The 19,804-nt window shown below is 39.2% G+C and overlaps 1 protein-coding gene across 5 annotated transcripts in view; it reads left to right on the forward strand.

The window, feature by feature from the left end:
* Positions 1-19,804, forward strand: part of NRXN3 (neurexin 3) — a 968,325-nt gene that overhangs the window by 430,208 nt on the left and 518,313 nt on the right. For all 5 annotated transcript variants that reach the window (XM_066552373.1, XM_066552369.1, XM_066552370.1 and 2 more), the window contains 4 exons: positions 851-1,232; positions 2,605-2,795; positions 3,300-3,473; positions 19,407-19,526. In XM_066552373.1, coding sequence (XP_066408470.1) covers positions 851-1,232; positions 2,605-2,795; positions 3,300-3,473; positions 19,407-19,526 — 867 coding nt within the window. The remainder of the gene's footprint in view (positions 1-850; positions 1,233-2,604; positions 2,796-3,299; positions 3,474-19,406; positions 19,527-19,804) is intronic.

The raw sequence follows: 19,804 nt of genomic DNA on the forward strand, positions 1-19,804 counted from the left end.
GCACTACCTTAATGAAGAGCTATGGAGAGCTAAAATAAGATTGGCTGAAAGGATTTTCATTCTGATTTTGGCCAACTTGTCCTTATAGCATACTGTTCTATTTCATCCATCTGTATGGGTTCTGTGTCAGCACTGGTGCCTAGCACACTTAGTGAAACATTTAAATAATGCTGTATGAGGAGTCTGACAGTAGTACTTGGCATACTGAATAGCTTGGATATTTTGAGAGGTTAAAATCTTGTCATGATGTGGTAAATAGCCCAAGTGGTAGGTTGATGATTTAAATAGATGGAGGGCTTTTTACCTGTTGCATTTTGTCTATTTCCTTCCTGCCATGCTCTTAAAAGAGAAATAACATTAGGCACAAGGAGAGAACAAAGGAATAAATATCAGCAATTTTATGACTGTTCTCACTTCTCTCACTGCTCTATTTATATTAATCTATGTTTAACAAGTGTTTTCAGGAGATGCACTTGGAAAAGTTGTTTTGGAAGTGTTCGAGTTGTTTGGCAGATGGTTTGCTGCATCAAATAGATCACCATCAGCTTTAAGGGAGATGCCTGGTCCTCTTCACAGACAATAAAGTCTGTGAAGCACAGGGAAAAGGACAGGGCTTGCTGCCCGTGGCCGTATAGGGGCCTGTCTTTTCTGCCAGATTTTGGCAACTGCTAGACTCGCACATCTCCACCAAGCCTCTTCACCAAGATTCTGTACATCCTTTCTTATGCAAGCTACTGAACAGTGATTGGATAGGATTTAGTTCTGCTATCAGTCTGGAAACTGGAGTTTGGTGGGCTCTATATAACTTATTACTGATCCCCAGTATTTCTCCTTGTTTCTGTCCTTCAAGGCACAATGGTTGGTGATCACACCCGCTTGGAGTTCCACAACATCGAGACAGGGATCATGACAGAGAAGCGCTACATCTCCGTCATCCCCTCCAGCTTCATTGGGCACCTGCAGAGCCTCATGTTCAATGGGATGCTCTACATCGACCTGTGCAAGAATGGCGACATTGACTACTGCGAGCTGAAGGCACGCTTTGGGCTCCGCAACATCATAGCCGACCCTGTCACGTTCAAGACTAAGAGCAGCTACTTGAGCTTGGCCACCTTGCAGGCTTATACATCCATGCACCTCTTCTTTCAGTTCAAGACCACCTCAGCTGATGGATTCATCCTCTTTAACAGTGGTGATGGCAATGACTTTATCGCAGTTGAACTAGTCAAGGGGTAAGTGGCTTTCTGTTGTTTTCTACCAGCTTTATTTATAGATAAATTACTTATAGGTGTAAGCATTTAAAGCTTAGATGAAGAGAAGTTCAGCTGGTACTCATATTTTGTCTGTTTGCTGAGCTGTAAGACGAAGTGTTTAAACAAAAACACTGAAGCTTTAGACTCCTGATTTTATCACTGACTTCCTCCTATGGCTGTGGGAGGGACATTTTTACAGTGTGCAATATTAGTATTTTAAGTCATTGGGACATAGTTAGACTAATATTTTGTCCTTTCAACCATGCAGATTAGCACAGAGGAGGAGATGTGCTGAGAGCTCTGTATGTCTCTTCTTCCCCACTCCCTCTCCCTTTTCTTTTTCCATTGTAATACCTGTTTTTCTGCCATCTCCAGTGAAGGAAAAAGAAAAAGCACATGGGCTGCTGAATTTGTACTTCTGCTGGTGATGCTTGATGAAAAGCAAACTCAGCTTGCTTTTGAGCTGCTGTATTCTTTTCAGAAGACCTATAGCTCATAAAAAAAAATCCTTGTTGGCTGAACAAATTTTGATCTCTGATGATTTAGTCATGATAGACATGTTTTCCACAGTTTACTAGTCCTGTTTATTTCAGTTCAATCTGTTTTTGTTTTTGGTTTTGCACATACTTCTGTAAGTGGGACATTGAGTAATAAAAAAGCAACAGTCACGATCTCCTGGTGCTCTGTTGAGAGTAGAATTTTGTTCTTTTTTTTTTTTTTTTCTTTTCTGAGTAGAATACTTCTCTTCCATCCTCAGGTGGATTTCTGTGTTTGAACTATATAAATAATTCAGGATAACACTCCCATGACTTCAGTCTTTGTTGGGGTCTCTATTTTTGCCAAAAGCTTTGGTAATTGTTTTTCAGCTGTTTGAATAAGTCTAGGATCTCATGAGAATTTTAGTACAATTTTTCAAGTGAGTTTCCTAATTAACTTCTTATGGGAGTTATTCAAAACTCAGAATTAACCTAGGGAATATGTGCCCCAAATAGTCATATCTAGTGTTACTCCCCAGTACATTTATCAATATTACCAATTTAAAAAAAAATTATATGCACAGACAGTGTTTTTATGGATCTGAGAGAAATTTGTGAAAAAGAGGAGTGTTTTATGGTTAGAATCTGATTACTTGAAATGTTGTCATCTCAAAATACTAATCTTTACACTTTGGTGGAAAGGAAACAACTATATTCTTTCAAAGCAGTGGCTAATATTTTGGATTATTAGAACTTTCTAACCCTGAGATATTTCCCTTCATGACTTCTTAAAGTTAATTTACCAGCTCTGGCTAGAATACAGTAATGCTGAAGTTCTTCCAGAATATTAACCAGTTCTTGCTATATTTACACAGGTATATACACTACGTGTTTGACCTTGGAAATGGACCTAACGTTATCAAAGGCAACAGTGATCGTCCTCTGAATGACAACCAGTGGCACAATGTTGTCATTACCAGAGATAACAGTAACACACACAGCTTAAAAGTGGACACCAAGGTGGTCACTCAGGTTATCAACGGTGCCAAAAATCTGGATCTTAAAGGTAAACTCTACTAGATTGAGGGGAGATTCCCCCTTTTGTTCTTGCAGGGCTGAACTAGTGAACAGGAGAAAGCTTGGAGTAGCCATGCATTGCAAAGCAGTGAATCTGGACTTTGCACATTTTGGCTTTCAAATTCATTTATCTCTCTTTTGTTTGACAACTTCTTGTAGTCAAATAATTTGTCATATTTTGCTTTTTCAGAAATTGTAATTTTTCAGTTTTTCCTACTTAGGTAGCAATGAGATCTGGGGTTATTTAGGGGATTTTGTGATGGGTTCTTTATTTGATTTTGTTTTTATTTTGGTTGGTTGTTTAGTTTTTGGGTTTGTTTTGGTTTTTTTGTAGTAAAGGAATCAGAAATGATTTCTTGCACAATATGTTGCTTTGTTTTTAACTTTTTCTGAACGTGTGATCACTTTGCTTTATTCATGTTTGGTGGCAAGAAAAGTGACTCTAGAAGGTGTGTAACCTCCTCCTCCTTGTGTTTACCCCTCTCTGCTCAAGGTGATCTCTACATTGCTGGCCTGGCTCAAGGCATGTATAGCAACCTCCCAAAGCTTGTGGCCTCTCGTGATGGATTTCAGGGCTGCCTGGCATCTGTAGACCTGAATGGGCGTCTGCCTGACCTTATCAACGATGCTCTGCACCGCAGTGGGCAGATTGAGCGTGGGTGTGAAGGTATGACTGATTTCAGAGAGGTTCCCTTCTCTAGCACTCACTTCACACTTCATTGCTGCACTCCGTGCACTACTTGTTTACCTTACTGTCCATTTCATTAGTTTGCTTCCATGGCAATATTGTTTATTACACTTTTGTCTACCAAATGCAGCTTATGGATTGCCAGTTCCTGTGAGTGGCTCAGCAGCTCTTTGCCTCCGTGCTCTATCCCCTGTGAGTTGGTACCTGTAGTAGTCGGAAGGGATGGTACTAGGGAATGGACTACTACTTACTAGTAGTTTTTTCAGAGTGGTTTATTAGCATTGCAGTACCCTTAAAATACTTTGGAAGATGTTCTGAGCATTCAGTTAATTTGTGCTTCAGAGCAGCCTTTCTTGGGATCCACAGAAGTAAGTATTTGGAAGAACAAATAGAGACAGGGGAAATGGAAGGTAGAAGGAGCTGAATGGTAAGGATTGGACTGAAAGAGGAGTTAATTTTTGATGAGGTGGATCTCCAGAGAAAGCACTGGAGGCATTGCCTCTTCTGCCTGGGAAACATTTCTCTTCAGTTGTCTCTCTTTTCCAGCCAGTTTAGAACTCAGTGGGATGAGTTAATTTTTGCAGCATGTAAACCGTAGTGATTTCTTGAAGCCTCTTTAAATAATTTGCTGTTCCTGTAAGCTCCCATTAGTTAAAAGAATATCGACTTCAGCATCACTGACTCAGTACAATGCTTATGGCTTCAATTCCCAAAGCACTTGGGATACTTACCACCCAGAAGTCCAAGGTTTTGCTGTCTGGATTAAATGACAATCACCATTATGTCTAGAATCACTCAGTACCACCAGTCTGCTGTGTTGGCTACCACTCACTACAGGAAGATAGCTTTTTCTGTGAAGTTTGTATGTTCATTTGCTAAAACAAGATGTATGTCCCAAACTGATCCTTCAAAAATTTCACAACATGAAAAGACTCCTTAATCATCTTTCCCTACTGTGTCAAGATTACAAGTTACATCATGACGAAGCCCTCCTGCTTGTCAAGACTGTTCTGTCTTAAGATTGAATGTATCATCTGAGAGAGAACTTGGAGTACCAAATTTACCATCCAATCAGGTCTGATCCCTTGTTTGTGTCTCAGTATTCTGGCTGGCTGGGAGCTCTTGTGCCCCAGCCCTCCTTCCATGCTCCCACAATAATATTCTGGTTGTGAGAATTTTTTGTCCTCTCACAGGAGCTCACTCCATGTTAACTCCCATCTCACAGCAGTGGTGGGCAGTTGTAGGCTGTGGAGGGATAGAATGTAAGAAAATAAAGATAGTGCAGAAGGTAGTCTCACACCTGAGGAGTTGCAGCTGTACTAATCACCAAAGATTAGGAGCAGGCCTGCCCTTAATAGGCCACAGCTGTGTCCAATAGGAAGATGAGTGCTACAAAAGAGTGGGTTATCTGGGTGAGGAGAGAGGTGGAGTTTGTTGGTTGTGCTGTGAAGAAGAAGGAGTCAGTGCTGTGAGGAGCTGCCCATGAGCAATCACTGAGAAGGTATGGAGCTTTTGCAATAAGATGGCAACTGTAGGCTGTTTTCAGTCTGTCTTTCTTTTTCTTAATAGTGTCTGTTAATCCCTTTGTTCCTTGTGGGAATGAGCACAGTGTAGGAGAACTTGTGTCTTTGTCTGTTCGGGGCAAAGCCAACAAAAGAGGTACCCCTTTTCTGTATAGTTGTTTATCAGGTTTAAGGGAAAAAAATGCATTTAAGGTTTATGAAAAAGTCTATTCTATTTTTATTAGATGCACTGAAAGCTTTTTAGTATTAGTAATTTTTTTGATAACTCTTTTGTTTAAAATTATTGCAACCCATTGGCTCTTTAGCTGGCATGTGATCTCTACTAGCCCTCCTCTTCCAGAGAACCACCCAGTCAGACCATCCTGTTGTTCTGTGTGTGGCTCAGGGACAGAGCCATGAGGCTTGCCCTGAAGAATGTCCCATTAGAGCTGTGGCGTTTCCTTCTCCTGTACCTAGTGTAGTTCTTTGATGTAATGTTGTATTGCTGAGGTTATGTAATGTCAGTGCTGCTCCCAAAACACATCAAGTGGCACTTTGTCTGTGTGCCAGCGTGGTACCAGCACAGCTGCTGCCTGAATGTGGAGATTGCTTTGGTTTCCTGAAAGCAAGTTCCCCTTCTCTTCTAAAGTCCTTCAAACAGGACTCAGAATTGGAAAGAGACCTAAAAAATTGGGTGATAAGGTCGGTGACGGTCATCATTCTGCCTTTGGAAGAGCTTGATCTTGGAAAGCTGTGCCCTTGCTACCTTCCCAAAAGGTCCCTGTTCAGTACCAAGGAAACTGCTGTAGAGCAAAGTGTTCTTTTTTGCCAGCATATTCAGGATTAGTAAAAACCTGAGAATTTGGTTACTGTAAAGCTGTTACATTTTTTGTTGGTTATTTTTTTCCTTAATTATTGAATCATAACAGTCCTTAAAGCTTCATCTCAGATCTGTCTTGCTGCCTGCTGGTGCCTATTCTTACAGTTGCCAGTGAAAGTCACACTTATCTCCCATTCTCTAAGGAAAGAAAAACTCTAAGGTTGTTCAGTCCTTATTTATGTCTCCGTAGTTTGTTTCCATCTGAAGTAACTTTGGGTGTAGTCTTAATGTTTTTAAGGGCAGAAGTCCCAAGTAGTCCTCGCTGCCTCATTATATTTAAATACATTTTTAATAGACAATTGCAGGCTTTTTGTCTGAGTAGTCATGCTGTGTGTTGATTTACTGGACATCTCTGTATTTCATCATGAAGGGCAGAGGGACCACATATGTGATGGGAACATGCAAGCTTGAAGAAATGTTGTTCCATTCCCACAATGAATTTTGTCTTTCAAAGGTCACATGAGAGAGATTGCTGCTAATGCTTGTCTTTTGTTGAAGCCTTGCTTTCAGAGGCAGAGATTACCATGTGGCAGCTATTTTCTTAGAAACTGTCAGTTTCATCTCAGGACAAAATCAAGGAATGCTTAGAAGGCAGCCTTGAGAGCAGTAGAATATGAGATGTAGGTCAGCAGAGAGCACTGTCCTGGCTAAGATGCACCAGTACTGCCGCAAAGGGGTTGCATTGTTGCATCCTGTTTGGGTTTTTATCTCTGTTCATGCGTTTCAGTACCCTGTTTCATACCACCAATTAAGAGTCACAAGTTTTGATAGGAAAATAATATTCCTTATTGTCTTATCTTGCCTCCTTTCATTCAATTTGAGCAAGCCATTGAACTTCCTTGACCACATTGTTCCTCTCATGTGCTTAAGCATGATTCAGCCTCCCTGTGCACCAAAGCACACACTTACCACAGAATTATCTGTGTTCCAGTGATGAGTAAGGCTTCTACTTGAACAGGAAGCACTTTGAAGAATTTCTATTTGTAGGACATATTTTTCTTTGGAACCTACCAAAACATTCTTAGTCATATATACAAGTCACTCTTGAGATGCAGGCATCCTTGAGACTGAAATTGGCTGATGTTTAACAGTGTATAGTAGTGCTAAAAAAAGTCACTTCAAGACTTGAAGCAATAATTATTTTACCTCCGATATCCTACTGGTTCTATCGCTATGATTTCTTTAAATTATATATGGTGGGATTTGTTTAGGCTAGCACAACTAAATAACCTCTTCATAGTTTTTGTTAGGTGACATATCAGCTCCCTTTTGCACCATGCAGCTTCCATGTGTGCTGTAGAAGCTTATGGTTTCAGCTTTTAGAGTCTACTGTTCAATCACCTGTGTGTTTGACAAGATGACAGATGCCACACTGGCGTGTTTTGTGTTTCAATGTATCCTGTAGTATGATTGCTCTGGGCAAAGGATTTTGAGGGGGCTTATCTGGAAGAAGAGAACCCAAGAGTGTGAAATGTCAAATGAGTTTATGAAGTTAAAGTTTCATATCACACACTTTTTTTTTTTTTAACATGGTGGTTTAGTTTATTTTCATTGGTCTTTTGCAGTTGCTACATTCCTCATTTTTCAGGCAGCTCTTCATGGATCTTGAAAGTCTGATTTGATCTGTAGTGGCAGCTTGTGTTTCCCTGGAAGGGATGTTGCAAAGCCAGAAACCTCCTTGCTGCCTGGGCTATGTTCAGGTGTGCTGCACACAGCTCTGAGGAGAAAAAATCTTGGCGAGAATGACATGATAGCAATATGCTTGTTCATTTTTCAGTTTCTTGATCTCTTGTGCTCACTGCAGCTTTCACCATTATCTCTGACCTAACAAGAGGGCCCTTCCCCTTACCACCACCTCAAAAAGGCATTGGTGAGATGGCCTGAGAAAAGCTACCAAAAGTAGGGAAGTGGTTAAGACTTAAATCGTCCTTGTGTCAGTGTTGCATCAGGGTATTAAACATGCTGAAGAGACAAAATGGATTTTCAGAAAGGTCTTCAAATGGGATGGCCTTTTCCAGTGGAAGCTTGAAGGCAAGTCTGCCACCTACTTTCGGCCTTGCTTTCCCCACCCATAAAATTCATCTTCCAGGTGTTCTTGTATTTGTGATAAAAGTATGAAATTCATCTATGTCTTGTAAACCACTTTTAAAATGTGGATGGAGGCTCTTGGACATGAGCAAAGCATTAGGAACTGAAAAAAGTCTTCTATCAGGACACAGTTGTCTCCAGTCTGTATCTCAACAGCCTATGAAGGGTGGTTGGAAACTTTTTACTCCTGAGTTTGAGCAGTACAGACTATTCTACATCAAACACACACAGTTTGAGAGAGAAGATGTCTGCACTATGGTATATAGATGAAGAGTTGGTAGATGGAAGAAGTTGTATCAGGTGACCTAATTTCCCTTCTTTAAAGTAAACAATTTAAACTTCACCTCAGCTTTCTCTCACTTTTTGACTTTTAAAATGAGGTCTTATTGCTGAACTCCTCATTTCTGGTCTTATGACTAGGTAAATGGATCAATTTATTCCATCCACAAAAATCTAGACTGAGTGATTCGGTGTTTTTTTTTTCTCACTGGTCCTTGAAAAAGTTAATCACATGTCCAATCTTTTGTGTAGTTTGAAGAGGATGCCCTCAATATTGATGAGTACTTTCTGCCTTTGAGGCATTTTTTCATCTCTTTATTAATTTGCCACATGTTCTCACATGTTTAATTGGATATCCTTAATATTATATTTAATTTAATTGGATATCCTTTATATAAAAGGATATCCTTTCTTTTAATTGGATATCCTTATATTGCTTCCTATGGGCACTAGAGCTATCTGAAATTCAGCTGCATGTTCTAAATATTTTTATCCCATCGTGTGCCCAGCCAAAAAACCCTAAGAGCAGTGTCTAAAGAACATTTTATTTCTTCTGTAAGGAAGTTTTTTATGTACTTTAGAGATATTGCTTCTACCTCACCTGTTCCACTAACAGCTTCTCACAAAGGAGACTGATTATTATTAAACTGGCTGACACTATTCCAGATGTTTTGGGACTTTTTTTTTGGTCCTTTTTTAATCTTCTTTCCAGATCCCACAGTAAAATCATAATCTTTTGCTACTTTCCATTAAATAGTATAGTTAACCTTTGGAATTCACTGGTGCATGAAAAGCATGAATGACACATACAGGCTGGATAATCAGAAACACATTTTGCATACTAAGCAGTATGTGGAAAACAGCAAATCTAATCTCATGCTTAAAATCTCACAGCAGGATAATGTCAAAAAGAATTTTACCCTTCATCTGCTCAGCAGAGAAAATTCAAATCTGGTCATACTTCACTTTCTCTCTGGAATCAAAGGTTATCCATTGAAGAGTAGAGCATTAATTTGCTCCATGATGGTTTGACATCATTCCTTTTCCTTGCTTTTGTATTCTATTCTCATAATGCTCCTGGATTTATGGAACAAATATGAGCTTTTCTCTCAGCTACAAAGAAAATAAGGCACAGGGAAGTAGGAAAAGTACTTGTTTGTTATAGAGAAATTACTTTGTTAGAATAAGTGTTGAAAATGATGCATGGAGAAGTGCGTCCTTTTCTTTTCTATGCCTTCCCCCTTTCTTTTGAATTTTGTTTAAGGAAAATGGGATTTTATAGCTTTATGTAGTAAAGCAATTTCAAAAGCGGAGAGAAAATTCTGACTATCTCAAAAGGGAGTATAATTGCTATCTTGAGTCATTCATAGGCTGTGAAACAGCAAAGATTTAAAATGTTAAAATTCTTAGGAAGCACAGAAAATGGCATCTGCACATGTCAGTTCTAATTTATTGGGTTGTAAATGTAAAAGAAGACAATGGGGAAAGGAGAACTACCAATCTTTCTTCAGTATCAGCTGTGATATTAGAACTTTTTAAGAACAGGTTAAAGATGGTAAGTATGCACTTCTTAAATAAACATCTTTTGAGCAATGAAGTTGATGATTTGGTGTTTTGTTGTTCCTATTGTGCTGTGTAATAGAAATATTTAACCTTCAGAGGCAGGGGATTCAGGAGCTGCTGCCTGTGCTCCCATCTTTGTCCTCTACTTTTTCCCTTCTGAAAGAGAAAACTTAGAATCGAGATATAACACACCAAAAATCTATGTGGCTTCCTTGTAACTGACTCAATTAAAAAAAAACACAGCAAACCAACCAAACAAAAGAAACAAAAATGAATCAAAAAGCCCAAACAAAAAAAAAAAAAAAGAAACCCTGTGCCTACATGGAAGAGCATCAGTGCAAGTATTGTTTTCCCTTTGATGCTCTTCAGTCTTTACAAAGTGTATTTGGATCTTTAGACAGTCAGACTTAGTATACCTATGATTTTTTTTTCCATGTGAACTATAATTTGACCACAGATAACAAGATCATTCTAACCTAGGTGAAATAATGAACTGGTACTCTTTTTTTTTTTTTCTTTGTTGACTGATTAAGACTATATGGGTCTAAAGCCTGAGCTGTCTGCTTGCCTGTTGATGTAAAGTTTTTTTTAAGAATGTGTTGAAATCTATGAGCAGGTGACAGCTTGTGAGGGGGCAAGGTGCTACTGTCACTTATATCCAGTGTTGAGTTCACTTCTTTGGTGAAACAGAAATTTTTCTCATATAGAATTATCAGTCCCCTATAGTTTTCTGGCAATAAATCCACTTTGGACAAAAAGCCAAACAAACTAAATGCATGCTTGATGGAGGTACTGAGAGTCAAATAGATATTTTTTTTACTTAAATGGATTCTATGTATTTCTCAAACAAGACAAAATCTTTCTAAAATTATTGGAAATGCTGAGAGATTGGTTAAAGAATGTGATGTTTTTTCTTCTCTTGGTATTATCTATAAGTTTTTTGATTTTTGTGTGTGCATGAATGAAATGCATTTCTTCTCTTTCTATTTGGTTTTGTTATCCGTTGGTTGCATTAATGTAGTCACTGTCCCTCTGTTGCTTATGTTGTCATTTCTGTGTGTTTTGATTATGCATGTTGGCTGTGATAGTTATACCAGTTGCTTTTATTTATTTAAAGTGATGTTACCCTGGTTTATCTGCTTTTATACTAACCTGTTGTTTATTGTCTTTGCTTTTTTATTTTTTTTTTTTTTGGCTAACAAAGTTGAGTTGACCAAAGCTGACCTGCAAGGTAGTGAAGGTTGTTCTTCTCCATTACTTGTTTCAATGAAAGATGCTTTTATGTAACATTTAGTGCCTTTTACTAGGTGCAGTCACACCTCTAGGACAGAAACAGAATGGCAAACCCCAGCATCTCGGGAGGGGGATTCTGGGTTGAAGAAGAATATGGCAAACAATGGAGCTGCTTCTGTTGACCTGGGGGATTTGACTGTATCAATCTCTGAATAGCCATAAAAGCACCAGCTGATTTCCTGGAAAGCCTAACGATCAGGCAAATACCTGCTGTGCATCAAGATGTAGAAGGCCCTCAGAGCTTTAAAAAACAGAAAGTTGAATTAGTTTCTTTAGTACTGATCTTAAGGAAGGAGTTCAGGAGGTAAATAGCTGTTTGGTCTTTTTTGTTCTGTTTTGTTTTTTTTGGTTTTTTTTATTAATGTAGATTTTGAAAAAAACCCACAGAAATAACTTTATGGAATTTTAATTTCGAAATAAAACAAAACCAAAAATCTCTAAACTATAAGCTCCCTCAATATTTAAAATGGCTTTTTACAAGCTGTAGTCAGGGTAGGAAAGATTCCATTTTGGAGGGTCAGCACAGTAGCAGAACCAGAGAGGAGCACATGGGAGCAGCTGTTAACACCGAGGAGGATGAGGAGGTCCCTTGTCCCTGTCTCAGCCGTCAGTGCTGCCAACATTGTGCTGGTTCTGTGCCACAAAGCTCCTTCCGCAGCGGCTGTTGCCACACCTGATGTCACAGACTTCCCCTCAAAGAGATTTTCTGGCAGGTCTGCAGGCCTTGGTGGTACAGAGTGCCTGTCCAAGAAACTGGGGCTGAGTCTCTCCCCTGCAGGTGTGTCCTTGTCAAGGAGCTGTGCCACCAGGTCAAGGAGTTATTTGAGCAAGGCACTAGGTTGAGTAGCATTTGTGAGAATAAGAAGGAAACCAGGTATTCTCAGAGACCCTGTAGACGTTTTTCCTGCGACATTAGTATGGAAATGTGCCTATTAGAGATTAATAGGTCTGATACTAGTATAAACAGGAAGATGTTTTCCATGGCGTTGACAGTGAATCCTTTTAAATATGATAATGAAAATGTACTTCCCAATTCATCTGTAAAGACTGCAATATAGAGTACAAAATTAATTTATTCTGGAATGCCATGAAAGTTAAAAAATTGCTCCTCCTTTTTAATGGGAAAGGAGATAATGGTTTCAGGTATAAAGGGAAGTCAGAGGGATTGAACAATGTGTCTCTCTTTAGCAGTCCTCAAGCCACAGATAGCATCTGTTATGGGATCATCTTAGTCACCCTGAAATTTTATGTCTAAGCCACTTAATGTCTAAGGTTCTGTTGTGAGACAAAACATAGAATGTTCCTGTTTCACTCTCTGAGATAGAGACTTCCTGAGATTTTACATATCTCTGGAATTAAGGTTTTGTAGCTTTAATCACGATTCATTAACTCCTTTGCTATTCACTGTGTTTAGTGTGAAGACATGGTGATATTGCTGACATCATCTAATGTAATACATGCCATTTTCAAATTAAAATATTCTTGTTCTGTATTCCAGGTATAGGCAGGTAGCCATTACCTTTCCTTCAGGATATCATCTGTGTTTTTTAAGTAGAGTTTGGTGTTCTGTGGCTCAGTAGAAAAGGATAAAAATAAATTTGGATGAATAAGGATGTTTTAACAGTTTATCGCTGTAGCAGTTGCTGACAAGAGCATATTAACAGATACCCTCTTACCCAGCAGGTAATGATACTGACAGTCTGAGATAATTTTAGCAATTGAATCCGTATGAGACATTGAATCTGAAATATTTGACAGCCTTGAGGTAGACAGAAGTTCATGTGATGTGTTTTGCCTTACCTGTGTGGAGCATCTGACTGCAACTATGTTTTGTTGGCATCTCTGACCTGTTCCCAACTGTAACATTTGAAGTACTCTGTCTTACAGAGGTGAGTGATCTAGAGAGGTGCTGCCCCTAGGGGATTTCTGAAGTTTATGTAAATAAAAGGGGTAAAAGATAAGATTTGAAAAAATAGGAAATATATATGGACTGAGACTGATGTGATAAAAAAAAAACATCCTGGAAGTACACTGGAGTTTAAATAACTTTAGGATTAATATGTTTTCTGTTATCCACTGAAATTGTGGCAATGATTTTTAGGACTTATATTAGACATTAGCAAGTATTGTGTCTCTCTTGCCACAGCCCCTGCTGTTCTCTGTAGTCAGTTATGTGTCCATCAGAATTTATGCTCAGGAATTCCTGAGCTTGATTTTTGATGTTTATTGAAGTGGATGGATCATGCACAGGAAGTTCTGGAAGAAAGAGATCTATTGTTTTGATTTTTCCAGAGTCCTCAGAACCAAAGGCATATCACACCTGTGAAGATTATTCCATCTCATCCTCAATTTTTTTACAGAGGTCTTAACCCTGTAGGAGCATTTGCCCTTCAGATAGAGACATCTGATTACATTGAAGGTTAAGGGAAAGCATTTGGCTTGAGTGCATAAAGTGGATTATTGGCTTTCCAGGAAACCAACCTTTGCTAAATAGGTTTGGCTATTTCAGGATAGGCCATGATGCCTTGTACTTAAGGGCTGGGACTTGAGGATCCTCATGGGTCCCTTCCAAATCAGACTATTCTGTGACTCTTTTATATTGCTGTGATTTGCAGTGAGGAAGGATGTTTTGCCAATGTACTCTGTTTTTTTTCTTGTTCATGTACCGCCCTTTCAATTTTCCTTTATGCTTTTAGTTTCTGTGTCTGAATGTCCAAATGCTGTTTACTTTCTCTGCTTCATTTGTATCTCCCTGTCCCTTGTTGCATTCTGTGTGCAGGCATACTCCCTTTTATGCAGTTGATTTCTTGTTCTCTGGTTGGGATTTTTATTCTTTTGGCCTTTTTTGGTTCTTTCCTCACCAGCATGTGTACAAGCACATTGCTCATGACCTTTTAGGTTACCTAGAAATGGCAAGTGGAAGAATGGCAAGGGAGAAAGGTGACAGGTATATGCCAGCTTTCTTTGAGGAGAAGGAAATTCCAGCAGTTTGCAGATCCATTTCTGTGATTTGCCATTGCTTCTAGATTCCCTTCTTCTGTAACCTTGAGATAGATGTGCTTTCTGTGGGAGAAAGCACATTTGTGCATGTTTGTTATTTTAACTAGTCCTGGTTCCTGAAGTTTTCAGACCAGCTGCTTATTTGGAACAAAAGGACTCAGCAGCATGACTTATATCAGGTAGATGAAGCATTCAGGCTCTGTTGAGGCACTGAAAAAAATGGCTACATTTCTCAGAGGACAGAAGAATGCTGGCTTTTGAGTTATTTCTGACAATGAGTAACTTTAAATATGGAACCTGACAGATGCCTAACCTTATTTAGGTGATGAAAGGGATGATGAGTTCTTAACAAAGTATGAAACTGAGAGCTTGAAGAGCTGGCCTTGCAATCGTTGAAAATCTGTTTGGTTTGTGGTTCTGGTTTGCTATATTAGTCTGTGATATTCCTGCTTTCTGCTATCTGTGACTCAAAATACAGGATCTAGCTTTCTGAATCATGCACTGAGCCCTGACTGTAATTTAGTTTCTTGGATTTGTGCAAAGTAAATGCTGACATATCACCAATATGTATTTGGCAGTAACAGTATACATGGTATGGTCCATCCCAGAAACGGATGGTTCCATGAGATTCACCCTTAATTTGCTCACTTTTTAAACAGGAGAAATCTTGTTTTCCAAATTATTCTAATACTGGAAAACTATTGGACATAACTTTGTTTCCTCCTAAACCTGCAAGGAGGAGTGAGTCCTGGAACAGGTTTATTTTCTACCTGGTACATATGGTTTCCAAGACCTGATGCCTTTCTGAGCAGAACTGCTACTGCAGAGTGAATTAAAAAAGGCTGACGCTCTCTGATTATGAAAGAGGAATGCTGACAGAAGTAGAGTGTAGATTTATCAAAGGTGTAAATTGATTGTAATGTCTGACTTTACAGTAGAGATAGTTCAGTGCTGCATGACATTTGTAATTTAGGAACTATAGGACTAAAAAAAGCACCTTATTCTGCAAAGGCTGTAAAGATGCCTTGTGTATGTTACTTTCCTATTGCTTTGTAACATTTCTGAAGACACAAGGAGAAGAGATAAGAGCATTTAGGGAGGTGAAGAATGAAAATGGAACCATACTGTTATTGAACTTCCCCTGTTGCTGATCTTCATCTTATTGAGACAATAACATTAACACAAATGGTTGATTCCCTTCAAAAAGAGTGAATTTTTGATGTGTGGAGGAAGGTATTGTGTGCAATGGTTTATTATTAATATTTATCTTAATATTTATTACTAGTTGTGATCAAAGCATGAAGCAGTTGTGTTATAATCCTGCAGCTGCTGTACAAACTGATTCCACATGTAACTTGAAAGAACAGTAAACACAATGCTGTGTTTTATTTCTCAAGTTTTCCTGCAAGGAGCTTTCAAAAGATACAGAAGGAATGACTTTTTTTGCCCGTGAAACATAGAAGTTTTAGCAACATGAAGCAGTAGAATTTTTTTTTTAAATTTCAGGGCAGAGAAACATACCATACAACTGATATTGTAGGAAAAAGGGCAGAAAAACCAATTTTTCTAAGCAGAATACACATACAAGATCAGGCTGTTATACTCTTCAAAGGTGATTTTCTTCAAACACTTATTAGAAAAATTAGTAAACAAACAATACATCTGGATAGGTAGCTGAAGAAAAGTGTAGTACTGGTCTCCTTCCCAGGGAGGGAGACCCAACAAATGTCAGATCCTGCAAGTCCTTGGATACTGAGCTGTTCTAGTAAAAATTAGACATCCAGACATAAAAAGGACATTGTTGAAGAATCCTGGTTTGCTATTTCATGTTCCAAAGGAGATGCCCCTGTTGGTAGGCTTAGCCTGGACAGGAAGAGACACAGCAAGTCATGCTTCTGCTGGTGGCATTGCTTTTCTGGGGACTTTTCCACTTCTACTTGATATCTACTGCCCACTTACTCCTCTTTCCACTGTGCGTGTGGCACGAAGAAGGCAATGCACCAAGCTCAGCTACAGACAGTAAAATCAGAGCTATCTAAGATTATTATGTGAAGACTAATTCTGAAACTTTGCTTTTAAATACTTTGTCTGCTCATAGTGTTGCCAGAGGAATAAGATTAAAAATAGACCTAAGTCCTGATGGCACTGGTAATTTAGAAACAATTCTACTGCTTTATATATAAGTTGTTTGTCATCTTCTTTCCTTGTTCGTTAGCACTAAAGGGCATGTGCGTGGTAGCACAATCTTCATGTTTTATAATCCTTCCTGTGCTTCTGTCACTTTGCTCCCTAATCCAAAATTCTAATTCGCTGTGACATCCCTATTAGTTGGGCTGAAGAAAATTCTGTTGCCAGAGAGGATTATGACATCAGGCGATGACTGTTAGCAGCAGGAGTAGATGAACTCTCTGAGACAACGATCCTTTTATGATTCAAATGGCCCATAGTACTAAGAAGTGAGGCCAAGTACCCAGCATCTGTCATGACTGACTCTAAAGATGGCAGATCAGGCTTCAAGCTTCCTTGTAGTATTGTCAGGCTTTCAAAATTCCTCATCATTGTGGTTTTTTTCTTTTTTCCTTTCCCCTGCCCCCCTCTGGCTGCTGAAGTGCTGTTCCCATCTTCACAGTTGATTTCTGTTAAATACAATTCGGGCACCATAATACAGGCCATGAGCTCTCTGGGCTCTGTCATATGAAGACTTCAAGCCAAGGTACTGGGCCTCATGCAGTCTTATTCTGTGAATAGAGTCCTTTCTCTTACAGCATCTAGACAAAGGATATGCCCATTGTCAAGTCCAGTTAGTGATTAAAGCGTTCTAAGAAAAATGTAGGAAAAGTGGAGAATCATTGTTGAAAATGGTGTTCTGCCCTGCTTCTCTGTAATGGTCTTTATAGTTGAGGCTGTAGCAAGTTTGCATAGAGTCACAGCTGCTTTCTGGTTTAATTTTTAAAAAATAGGCATAGATAGTTTGCTTGTTTATACCTCTAGGAGTATTGGCATTCATGATTGAGGTTAGAGGTTAGATAGTGGTGTAGTGATGTGCAGGGGAGATATCTGTTGCTCATTCCTTATCCTCAGATAATTCAGACATTTTAGGCAAAATGTCACCTAATATTCTATTTCAGATTGTTAAATGTTATCCCTTCTTTTTCTTGGCCAGAGTAAGTCTGCAGCAAGTATCAGTCCACAAACTGATGCACAGGTATATATGTTTATATCCATGATTTTTGCAAGAGTAAAGGCAGGAGGGAGGCCTGTACATACATGTGCCTGCCCGCCCACACTGGAAAGTCTGTCAGCTCTGTTCTAATCTAGAAGTGATCTGTTAATTTCACACTGTGCCACTGAGACCACTGGGATTCATATGGCTGCAAATGAGAGTCAGGTGGGTGGGAAGAAGAGGTGGAGGGGAGGAGAAAAGTGTTGAAAAATGCTGCTCAACTTTCTTTCAGCATGGCAACAAGGGGTTTTTGTGCTGTGGCTGCTGCTGTCACTTCTTTTCAATAGGTGAACTTTCCTTTAGGGATTTTGTTGTCGTCTTCTATTAACAGCACTTATGCTTCTACCTAGAGGTTTTGGGATTTGTTTGTTTGGTTAGTTTTTATAACAGTGTAATAAATTCTGGAAGAAGCCCGGGTTTTTGTTAACATTCAGTCAAACTCTGCTTACCAAGTCACATGTTCATTCTCATTGCAGGAGAGATGTAAAGAAATGCAGATAGCTGAAAAACTACTGAAATTCATCCATTCTGTTCTTTCAGTGAGGAAAGGTGGTCTGATGGGGAGAGCAGAAACTCTGCAGCAAAGCTTTAAGAGTCCATTCCTGGCTTGGTCTTGTTGGGAACATTGTGGCCTGACATGGGACTTCCAGTTAGATGTGGGTTCTACAAGGGCTTGTAAATACAGACGTGCCCTGGTGTGCACTCTCAGTATCAAAGATGCTGAATAATGGTGGGATTTAGTGAAATCACTATGGATGGTGTCTGATGGAGGTTGAAGGGTTTCATTTTATGTTAAAATATTGAAAAATGCTGTCTCTGCTTTGCTCTGTCCTATCTAATCTATAAAATAAGACGGTAGTGTTGATGTGATGAAGAAATAAGGAAAAGACTTATTTGCTGTTGCTAGCAAAGACTGAGGAAAGGTGCTGGGATGGGTTAAACAGTTATTTCTTTGTCCTTATGGTATTCTCCTAGACCAAAAGTGGCCAATGAAGTGATCTCAGGCAGCCTATCCAGTTGATCCTGTATTATCTACTTTATTTCTTTCATTTCTTCTTTTCTAACATATACAGGATATAGCATAGTAGGTATGTCAAATGTATATGCACATTTTGTTTAAAAGCCTGCACAGCAGGAGTGACATACCTTTGTCTAGAATGCTGAATATAAAATACCCAGGAGGCAACCTGTAAACTCATATTCTTGTGATCTATGACTTGAAGCTTCATGCCTGCTCTCAGATGATTCAGAATCCAGCTACCTCCTTGTAGATTACAGTAGTTGTGTTTCAGAGTCTCTCTGATCTCAAGATTAGTTTTTTGCCTTTTTCTTGGAGTTTGTCTTTGCAAGGCTTACCTGAGTAGGATAGCAACTGTTAGCTGCAAATCACAGAACAATGAAAGGCTGTTCTGTTAGTGGCAGCTGCTTCCTTCTCTGCTTCCACCAAAAGCATGGGAAGCAGTCCAAAAAGAGAAGTGTTGTGGATAAATGTCATGCCCTTCTGAGGACTTTATTAGCACATTTCCAGAGGAACCTATATAATACGTCAGTGTTTGGTTTTTGTTTGGCTGACTTCTATTAATCTATGAAGCCAAGTTGTAGCCAGCTGCGGCTTCATAACCTCAGTTTGAATCTACATTATCCAGTGTTCTTTGGGCATGATGAGGCATTGTTCAGGGACCTATTAATTAGCTTTCATTTCTATAAGGGGATCAAACTTCTAGGGAAGCACAACAACCTGACCGTGCTTGTTGGCCTGGCATCACCCCTGTTTTACTGTAAAATTCTTTGAGCAAGTTGGGAACGTATGAGTTGGGCCTGCCCTAAGAGGGAATATGTTGCTGTTCCCTCTGCCTTGCTCTGTGTTCTAGTTTGGTGTTTTGTTGTGAGGTGTACACTGTCTTTGTGCTCTTTTTACCTGAGTTTCTTGCACGTCCAGCAGTGGAACAGTGTTTGGTTAGTGCTTTCTCTCTTCTGCATGAGGATCCTGATGGTCATGGTAGTGATTAATTGAAGATATTGTGGGCCTGACCCAGTGATTCTCTCAGCTTTATTTCACTCTTTTCTTGTCATCCTTTCTCCAGGACCGAGCACTACCTGCCAGGAAGATTCCTGTGCGAATCAGGGCATCTGTAATCAGCAATGGGAAGGCTTCACCTGTGACTGTTCCATGACTTCATATTCTGGGAGCCAGTGCAATGATCGTAAGTAGACTTTTCAGTGCATTAGTGACCTGTGAGGTCTGATACTTGAGAGTACAGAAAATACATGATTCATTGCTCTTTGAATTGCAATACAACTTTCCCTGTGTCAAATCCAAACTTTTTTTCCTGGAAATTTCTTTAAAGCCTACAGCAGGTTATCTTTTTTTCACCTTAAAATGAAAATATGCAATTCAACATGTATGGGTTTTGTTTGGCTGTTTTCTGGTTTTTGGTTTCTTCCCTCTCTTCTTTTTGAATGCTAACTTCACCAGTCCAAT

This window comes from Molothrus aeneus, chromosome 6, assembly GCF_037042795.1.
Source record: "Molothrus aeneus isolate 106 chromosome 6, BPBGC_Maene_1.0, whole genome shotgun sequence".
In the NCBI taxonomy this organism is placed as follows: Eukaryota; Metazoa; Chordata; class Aves; order Passeriformes; family Icteridae; genus Molothrus; species Molothrus aeneus.